The following is a 10,000-nucleotide window of genomic DNA, read 5'->3' on the forward strand; positions in this document are numbered from 1 at the left end:
AAGTATATATTTTGTCACGTTTTACTAACGACGATCTTATTTTGTAATAATACGAGCCACAGAGTTCCAGAGTCATATTCTAAGATATCATATAAATTCCATTTGAAAATGAGGACATTGATGATCCCGAATAAAAAAATTTTAAACTGATGATCCTTCGAAATAATTCTATGCGTCATCTTTATTAGTTAACTCCGTCGTTTTTATATTAAGCGATAATAAAACATGAAGTAAATTTACAAATACGTATTAGAAGACGTAAAGAAATGAGAGATCAGCGGTTAAAGTAAAAAAAAGAAAAAAAGAAAAAAAAAAATAAATAACTGATGAGTATATATGTATACGTATACGTAAAAGTGCTTACATACCACAGTTGTGAAAGTGAAGCTTAAACATCTTTTTCTTTTTTTTCTTTTTTTCTTTTTTTTTTCTTTTTTTTCTTTTTATACAAGTCGACTATTTTGGAGATAGTTCGCCTTATATATAGGCAAATGTGATCGCCTTAGATGACTACTTTTCTTTAATAGAGATGACCTAAAAATCGGAATTTCTGTGTGAAGTAAACATACACAGAAATTTTAAGGATGCCGACTATTTTAATCTTTAAATATAAAAAAAAAGAAGATATTATTGAAAAAATATAAAGTTACCCTTTCAATTTAATTTCCACGAATAATCGTTTAATTTTAGATATAAATAAATTTCGATTCTTGAATCGAAATTTTTATCGAGTTATCACATAAATATATATCTTTTAAATCAAAGTTATAATATTTTATATAGTTGTAATATTATTAACATTTTAAAATAATGTTAAATCGAACAATTGTTTTAATAGACGCAATATCAAATTCTATTCTATTTAATAATCTTATTATGTTTCTCTATGCGTAATACAGAGTGCGTTGTATTACGTGTGCATGCATATACATATGTCGATAATGTAGTTTTTAACTACTGTGTCGGTAATTACCGACGTATTATTAAGTGATGCCTATTTTGACGCATCGTCTTTTACCTTTATCCTCTTCGTTGATATTTATATAAATAATTATAGATAATTGATAAATAAACATTATTAATTACATCATTTTGCATATATATATATATATATATATATATATATGTTCGTACTTATTTGGAAATGATGAAGAATATTATTTCATATTTCTTTTTTCATATATTGGCAACACTGCGTAAACAAATCGATATAAAACGTTGTATCAAGTATAAGTGAATTGATTTAAGAGGTTAGTTTTTTTTTTTTGTAACGAAACAACATGAGTTTTAAAAAGATAAAAGAAATGATAGAAGAAGGGGACGTTATTATTTTATATTTAGGACCTGGTAATATGCATTCGTTGGAAGTGACACCGAAAACTTTGAACAAGAAGGGTGTTATGGTAGAAAATGTTTTTCAAACTATCTATGGCGCGCTCAAAGTAGTGTCCCTTATCGGTCAAAAATATGGTACCAAAGTACAATTGTCCAGAGGATGGGGATACGTATTACAACCTACTCCAGAGCTTTGGACTTTAACTGTACCGCATAGAACACAAATCATTTATAGTCCAGACATAAGTTTAATTATACACTTGATGGAACTTTCACCAGGGCAAACAATCATTGAGACAGGTTGAGAAAGCAGCTGAACTTTAATCCTTCCATACATCTAATTCTCTAATCTGTAATTAAAACCCCCTCCCCCCACCCCTCAGGCTAAAGTAACTACAGGCTTAAGCAAAAGCTTCGAAAAGCCTACTCTTGGGTACATTTCTTGAACTTATTTCATATATTTTTCTTCTGTATTTGATATTTGAAACCTATCGCAGTAAATTGAACAAATTATTGTTGTAATTTTCACTTAGATTTTTTTACTTTTTTTTTTTCTTTTTTTTTCTTTTTTTTTTTTTTTTTATTACGAATCGAATGATAATATTATTAACCTATCGAAAATATATGAGTGTAATATAATTTTTTTTATATATTCAATTTTAACTTATATCATTGATTATATTTAATTCTTTACATTTTAGGCACTGGAAGTGGTTCTCTTTCACATGCACTAATTCGTGCCGTACGTCCAACTGGTTATCTTTATACGTTTGACTTTCACGAACAGCGTGTAAATATTGCTAGTACAGAATTTAAGAGGCATGGTCTTGATGATTATGTTACTGTAGAATGTAGAGATGTTTGCGCTGAAGGTTTTGGAGAAAATTTGGAAAACAAAGTGGATGCGATATTTTTAGATTTACCGCATCCATGGTTAATGATAAAGCATGCGATAAATGCTTTAAAGATATCAGGTAATATGAGAATTTAATTAGTTCTATCAGAAATTATATGGAATTATATATTTGATTTTTATTCGATAGGAGGAAAATTGTGTTCATTTTCACCGTGTATCGAACAAGTTCAAAGAACTTGCGCCGAGCTTACATTAGAAGGTTTTATTGAAATAAATACCTATGAATGTTTGCAAAGAGAATTAACTGTACAACATAAGAATTTACCTGTTTTAAATTTGGACTGTTTAAAATATAAGGTATCAATTGAAATCATTTAATAACACTGCGTTATATTAATGTCACACTTCATAATACTTTTTTGTTCTATATATGTATATACATATATATATATATATATATATATATTTTTTTTTATTTTATAGCAAGAGTATGAAAAAATGAAACAAGCAAATGTAAAAGACAAACAGGAGCAAGAAAAATTTTTGACTGTAACGCATGCTCATTCATTGCCTGGTCATACAGGTTTTATTACAATTGCAACGTTATCACCGTTACATGCAAGATCACTTAAAGAAGAAGAAGAAGAAGAAGACAAATTTTAATGCAAGGAATAAAGAAATATTAAATTTAGACAATTTGATAACTTAACTTTATTGTTATTATGCTTAATAAATATTACTTTGTATTTTGTATTCTTCTAGTCAGAGAAATTTTTCATTATGACGTAGTAAGTTAGACGTTAGAGAAATTAAGTAAAAGAAGAATACTATAAATTGACAAACTTATTTTTGCGTCATTCACAATGTACCATCATTCATGTTTTACTAAATTTTATACATTCTCTTTTTTTCTCCTTTCTTTTTTTTTTTTTTTTTTCTTGTCACACAACACGGCAAATTTACAATTTGTACATTTATAAAATTTACATAATTTCTAATATATCGAATTATTATTTCATATTGTTATTAAATTGCAGATAGATAATATTGAGGATTTAGAAAATAATTACATTTGTATGCATACGCAAAGGCAATAAATAAAGAGAAGTATATAAGAAATGATCTTTTTATTTGATTGCCTTCTTTTTTTCTACATTTTTTTCTTTATTTGTTTATTTCTTTTCTTTCTTTTTTTTTTTTTTTTTTTTTATACATGTACAAATTCCTATTTGAAGACGAGCAATAATGTTCGTGAGAAAAAAGAAACAAAAAAGAAATGTCACTTGTTGGCGCTGTGAAAAAAAAAAAAAGAAAAAAACCTATGAAGCTCTTATTTAAGATACAGCGGTGGGAAATAATAAATTAACGCTATAATTGTATTTATAAATTAATTGGCCAATTTATAGCGCGTGTAACGTAATAATATCGCGAACAGATATTGTAAGTACGCGAATGATTCTAATTCGGTGGTTTATTATGATTATTTATAACAGATACAAGATAAGAGCAATGATGACTCATGTAATTAACAAATAAAACTATTCTCGAAGCTTACATCAAACAGTTTAAAATATAACACGTTGTATTATAGTAATAAATTATATAGTACTGATTTGCAAGTAATAGCAAACCCGAGAGAACAAAATATTTTTGTTAAAATTTTCCTTTTAATATTAACGATTCACACAAATGTGTTATTTGCTTATTGTCTTCTGTTTTTTTTTTTTTTTTTTTTTTTTTTTTTTCTTTTTTTTTTCCCCCAATTTGAAACGATATCAGTCATCGTATATCAGTATGACTTTAATCATACTTATTTATCGTGATGTTATACAGAGTGTCTCTTTTTTTTTTTTTTTTTTTTTTTTACTCTTCACGCCTTCCAAATATACTCCACAATTAATAAAATACACGTCCATTTCAAAGAAATAATCTAATCTAACTTATCCTATTTATTTATTCTTTAATCTAACTTTCATTCTCTTATTCATCGATTATATTATACTTTTATCGTGTGCATTGTAAATATATATTTATGTGTGTGTGTATATATATATATATATATATGTATATACTATTATTTCAAGTATAAATTGTAAAATGGCTAGTTTAATGAGAGCGTTTGTTGAGAAAAATCGCTCTATTGAAAAAGAAAAGAAAAGAAAAGAAAAGAAAAGAAAAAAAAAAAAAGAAAATAAACAATGTCAGTACGTTATATCGTTCCTCGCAGATAATTGCAAAGGTAAAGGCACAAATTGAAATATGTATATATGTATATATGTATTTATGTAATGTATGTATATATGTATGTATGTATGTATATCTATGTACATGCATTATTTGCGAGTACTATTATCTTAATTTTGAACAAAATATCCCCACTTGATCTTCAGATATATATATATATATATATATATATATATATATATATATATATATATATATATATATATACATATATATATATATACATATATATATACATATATATATATATTTTTCATATTACTCGTCGATATATTTTTATTTTATGTATATATATATATATCATTAAATTTCGAGTATTAAAATATAATTAAAACGAAAAATAAGAAAAAAAAGGAAAGAAAAAGAAAAGGAAAAAGAAAAATATAGAATCAAGTCAATACTACTTGGAATAATAAAGTATATCCTAAGTATATCATTCATTTCTTCTTCTTTTTCTTATCATTATTATCATTATTATTATTATCATTATCATTTTTACGTCGTACTGTATGAAATCATTCCATTTGTAATACTGTTCATTGTCAAAGATTAATACAAGTCTGAATGATTAAATTGTATATATATATATATGGAATTAATAATATATATATTACATATAAATATATATATATTATATATAATATATATATATATATATATATATATATATATATATATATAATTAAATCTTTGGAAACTCAAATTAATATCATATAAATATATAAATATATATATATATATATATATGTATATATATATATATCATATAAATATATATATATATATGTATATGTATATGTATCTTGAGATTTTTTGTTTTGTTTCTTTTTTCGCTTTTTTTTGTATCATCATTATTGTTATTCGTATTTCCTTTACTTCGTTAATAACATATTATTGTCCGATCCTTCGTTAACTTCAATCAGTGGCTTACTTAAAATCTAAGATCACACTTATTTACTATTATTATTTACAACGATTTGGTTATCATCATCACCGATATAGATTATTCAGATTATTTTGATCCATCGATCGCTATAATCTAGTAGAATCAATTCTTTGGATACTACCGTGGAAAGCAGTATTCGTCATACCTTTCTTCGTCCTGTAAGATTTCTTCAAAACCGGAGTTCTAAAAATATTATTAATTTTTTTCATATCTATATATGATGAGAATAATAGATTAGAAAAAAAAAAAGTATAAATAAAAAAGGAAAAAAAAAAGAAAAAATAATATGTTTATATTATAGGTAGATAACTTACGATGTTATGCATGGAATCCACCAGAAACTTTGTTCCTTGCCAAAATCATTTCCTTCTTGTAAAGATTCAGGTAAATCCTGATTTAAAGTTTCTGGTAATAACAAAGTTAAAAATGCATCTAAGAAGGATAATAATCCGAGAACTACCAAAGGTAATACTGGACTTACGTCGGACTGAAATTAATCAAATTAATATATTACAATGATATACGTATATTAAATATATATACATATATATGTATATATGTAGATGTTATAATACATTGCCATATATTCATTTATAAATTTGTTAATTTCTTAAAGCAATCGTTCAGTACGTTACTTACGGCTATGTTTATTTTCTATTATAAATACATATGTATGTATATTATATTACTAATAATGATATACACGATATTATGCATATATACTGACCAGATAAATAATGTAAGGTCCAATAATATGAGCGAAATAACCAATAATATGGATCAACGAAACGCCTTGTGCTCGTACAACCGTTGGCAACATTTCAGCTGCATATTGAAAACCAATATTAGCAGCTATGTTTACTCCTAAACGGGCCAGAATAGCCATAGCCACAGTGAAATAGCCTAAAATGATATTGTATAATCAAACAATTAATTATACGTACTAATATTATAAATTTATTAAATTTAACGATAAAGTAAGGATTTATATATGAAGAAGAAAATAAAAAAAAAAAAAAAAAAAGAAAGATAAAAGGAAAAGAAAAAGAAAAGAACAGAAAAAGGAAACAAAAGAAGACTTTTAGAAATGAATATTTCTTTTAAAAATGTACGACTTACCTTCGGGAGTTGCGATTGCGATAAACGAAAAAATGCCACATAAAAACATTGAGGCAAATCCCATCCACCGTCGTCCCCATCTATCGAGTAAAAGGGCCAAAAGAATAGCAGCTGGAAGTTCGGTCATCGAGGCAAGAGAAAATGATGTGAAAACGTCGGGATCTAACAATTTCATATTCCATACGTGCCCATCAAATACCAGAACGATGAGAAGCCTAAACGAAAAGAATCAGAGAATGAAAAAAAAAAATATCATAAATTCGAAAGGTATACTTTTAAACTCTCCATCTCTCTCTCTCTCTCTCTTTCTCTCTCTCTCTTACTTACCAATATATTACAAGTATAATCGTAATATATGCTAATCGAGGTAATTTGAAAAGATCCAAAACGGTATATTGCTGATGGATATTATCCTTCTCCGCTATACTTTTACAACTTTTTTCAAATTCGTCGAAAATCTCTTGCTTCACGTCTTTCCCATTGACCTTGGCGAATTTTTGCAACATTTCGATGGCCTTGGTCGTGTTACCCATCATGATGTACCATCTAAATAAATAAATAAAATAAATAAATAAATAAAAATATAGAGAATTGTAACTATGAAATATATAACTAATTTGTCTTAAACTATCTAATGAAGTTTATAAATACATACACACAAACACATACAATTACACATACATACCGTGCACTTTCAGGAACGATCCAAGGTCCGATAAATGCAACGATCATGGGAAATGCCGTGACGATACTTAAAATTCTCCAATCTGCTATCCAATAAGCAATCCATGGTAATAATCCAGCTGCCGCGGCGAAATAAATTCCAAAAGACATATTTGCGAACAATGTTCTATATCTTGGCCCTACATATTCGATAACTAAAACAAATTAATTAGTATAATGTTTAAATAGGAATGATTAAATTAAGAATAGTTGAGTATGTATAGCGATTATATTTCGTTATCCGATAAGATTATTTTTAATTTCAAACCAAGATAAAATTGATTACTTTGTTAACAAGCTACTTCTATTTTATCGCTCTCTCTCTCTCTCTCTCTCTCCCTCTCTCTCTCTTTCTCTCTCTATTTTTATTACTTTCTTAGCTAAAAATAAATATTAGATTTATGTCGTAATACTCTTCAAATCTGTCATTTTTTGCAAACGTTATCAATGTTAGATTTGATTTCTTTTTCATCACCATTCAAATAATTATACAATATAATAGTATATGTACAATATATAATAATTATACGATATAATAATAATTACAATATAATAATAATGTTGATAAATTAAAATCATTCAAATATAAAAAAGAAACATGAACTATTCTTTAGTTAATTATTATATTACAATTAAAAAAAAAAATTTAACTTAATTATTTAGCTAATTATTATATCACAATTAAAAAAAGAAAAAAAAATATATATATATATATATATGTTACGCTATTAAATAAAAAAAAAAAAAAAATAATATCAAATACTTTACGTGGATCATCATATTATTGTGATTATCGGTAATTTTCAAACAGTCATTTTAATCTTGCATAGTAATCAGTTAATCATTATTATTATCTTATCTAGAATATATATCGATATAGCTACTTATATTAAATAATATAAGATTAATTTACCGATGATGAAAAGAATGTTGAAGCAGTTGTCAAAGGATGTGCCGACGATCAATCTTGCCAGGCAAAATGTCCAAAAGCTATTGCAAAAGGCCGTAGCAACAGAAGCGAAAAATCCTACGGCATTGCAGGAAACCAAAGCGGGTATTCTACCATAATGATCGGCTATATATCCGAAGATTAAACCACCGATTATACTGCCAACGAAAAATGCTGATTGGGCTGCTGAACTCAAAAATGTTCTCTCGCAGACCCAGGACAACTGTGTTTCATAAAAAAAAAAAAAAAAAAAAAAAAAAATAGGAAAAGATAAAACAGATTCGTTTGAATTCCTTCTTTTTTTTTTTTGTTAGCACTTAATCGTAAAAGATATAACGTTTTATTTTATTTTTTTTTTATTTGTTCATTTCTTCATATTCTCGTTATATTTTCTTATTTATTATTTCTTTTTCCTTCTTTCATTAATTCACAAAGAGAAAAAACGAAAGTGTTTGAGTTCCTTCTTTCTCTCTCTCTTTTTTTTTTTTTTTTCTTTATTGTATACGTCGTCTTTTTATATTTTCTTATATTTTTCAATTTATTATTATTATTATTATTATTATTATTATTATTATTATTATTATTATCATTTTTATTTTTTTTTTTTTTTAATCTTTTTTTGAAATATATTTACCTCGGTAGCGATCGAGGCATACGGTATCATCGTGTAATTATATTCCCATCCGTTGAGACAAGGAACTTTTGGCCAGTTTGGATCAGATTCTGTGGTTCCCTTGCTGAGAATCTCGCTATAATTTACATTGTACATGTAACATCTCGAAAAGGACGTCGAACTTTCTAATTTTAATTCTTCGTTCGTTGGTGGTGGTATCGATATGGCGATTCTATAAAAAAGAAAAGAAAAAATAAATAAATAGAAAAAACGAAAAAGGAATAAAAAATTAATATATATATATATAATAGTTTTAATATAATTTTTAAATTTCTTTGTTGAATATAGATAGATGGAAATTAACGAAAGGATATAAAAAAAAAAAAAAAAAAAAAAAAAAAAAAAGAAAGAAAGAAAGAAAGAAAGAAAAGAAAAAAATATACAAATTTATGATATTTAAAGAAACTCTAAATCCTTCTATATACAAAACGTTCTCGAACATTTATTATTTGTTTGTTCATTCGTCTATTCTTACGTGTAGGTTTATACGCAAGAATAAATAACGTGTATACATTAATTCCAATGTCAATTTTACAAGTGTGATAGTTTGAAGGTTACCTCATGTGGTCCATAAAAGTAAATTTATCGTTTCATCTATTTCCTTCTTTCTTTCTGTCTTTCATTTATTTATTTATTTATTTATTTTTTTTTTTTTTTTTTTTTTTTTTTTTTTTTTTTTTTTTTTTTTGATCAGGACAATTGTCCTATAATTGACCGGGACCAAAGCAATATAATGTAATATATATATATATATATATATATAATACTATATCCATTTACATATATTATATATAATGTACATACATAAATTATCATATATAAATTATCATATATAAATTATTATAAATAAATTATCATATATACATTACTATATATAAATTATCATATATAAACTATATATGATAATTTATTATACATATATATATATATATAAATATAAATATAATTTTTGTTTCTTTTTATCGTAAAATTTAACGTAATAAGAAAAGATGATGTTTGTTTATTTTTCTCTTACGTTCGTCATTATTTGCTTATATCTAATTCGTTAATAATTAATTTAGAAGGAAAAAGAAAAAAAAAGAGAGAGAGAGAGAGAGAAAGAGGAAAAAAGAAAGAGAATATAAGATCTTATTCACGCTTGATTAATTTCTTAAT

At 25.4% G+C, this 10,000-nt stretch overlaps 2 protein-coding genes across 4 annotated transcripts in view; one reads left to right on the plus strand and one right to left on the minus strand.

The window, feature by feature from the left end:
* Positions 1 to 1,179: 1,179 nt before the first annotated feature.
* Positions 1,180 to 3,137, plus strand: LOC124948460 (tRNA (adenine(58)-N(1))-methyltransferase catalytic subunit TRMT61A). Of its 2 annotated transcripts, XM_047492126.1 has the most exons (5): positions 1,180 to 1,250; positions 1,342 to 1,635; positions 2,037 to 2,309; positions 2,379 to 2,548; positions 2,675 to 3,137. In XM_047492126.1, exons 2-5 carry the CDS (start codon positions 1,353 to 1,355, stop codon positions 2,852 to 2,854), a joined length of 906 nt encoding a protein of 301 aa, XP_047348082.1. In that variant the 5' UTR covers positions 1,180 to 1,250; positions 1,342 to 1,352; the 3' UTR covers positions 2,855 to 3,137. The 2 variants fall into 2 exon arrangements, with proteins under 2 accessions (XP_047348082.1, XP_047348081.1); XM_047492125.1 differs by lacking the exon at positions 1,180 to 1,250 and having other exon boundaries at positions 1,257 to 1,635.
* Positions 3,138 to 5,256: 2,119 nt separating this feature from the next.
* Positions 5,257 to 10,000, minus strand: part of LOC124948534 (carcinine transporter-like) — a 27,069-nt gene continuing 22,325 nt past the window's right edge. For both annotated transcript variants that reach the window (XM_047492270.1, XM_047492269.1), the window contains exons 3-10: positions 8,807 to 9,017; positions 8,137 to 8,395; positions 7,186 to 7,378; positions 6,828 to 7,046; positions 6,501 to 6,715; positions 6,109 to 6,284; positions 5,696 to 5,868; positions 5,257 to 5,564 (exon numbers count right to left, since the gene is read on the minus strand). In XM_047492270.1, coding sequence (XP_047348226.1) covers positions 5,468 to 5,564; positions 5,696 to 5,868; positions 6,109 to 6,284; positions 6,501 to 6,715; positions 6,828 to 7,046; positions 7,186 to 7,378; positions 8,137 to 8,395; positions 8,807 to 9,017 — 1,543 coding nt within the window. In that variant the 3' untranslated portion in view covers positions 5,257 to 5,467. The remainder of the gene's footprint in view (positions 5,565 to 5,695; positions 5,869 to 6,108; positions 6,285 to 6,500; positions 6,716 to 6,827; positions 7,047 to 7,185; positions 7,379 to 8,136; positions 8,396 to 8,806; positions 9,018 to 10,000) is intronic.

Source organism: Vespa velutina, chromosome 4 (genome assembly GCF_912470025.1).
Source record: "Vespa velutina chromosome 4, iVesVel2.1, whole genome shotgun sequence".
Taxonomy (NCBI): Eukaryota; Metazoa; Arthropoda; class Insecta; order Hymenoptera; family Vespidae; genus Vespa; species Vespa velutina.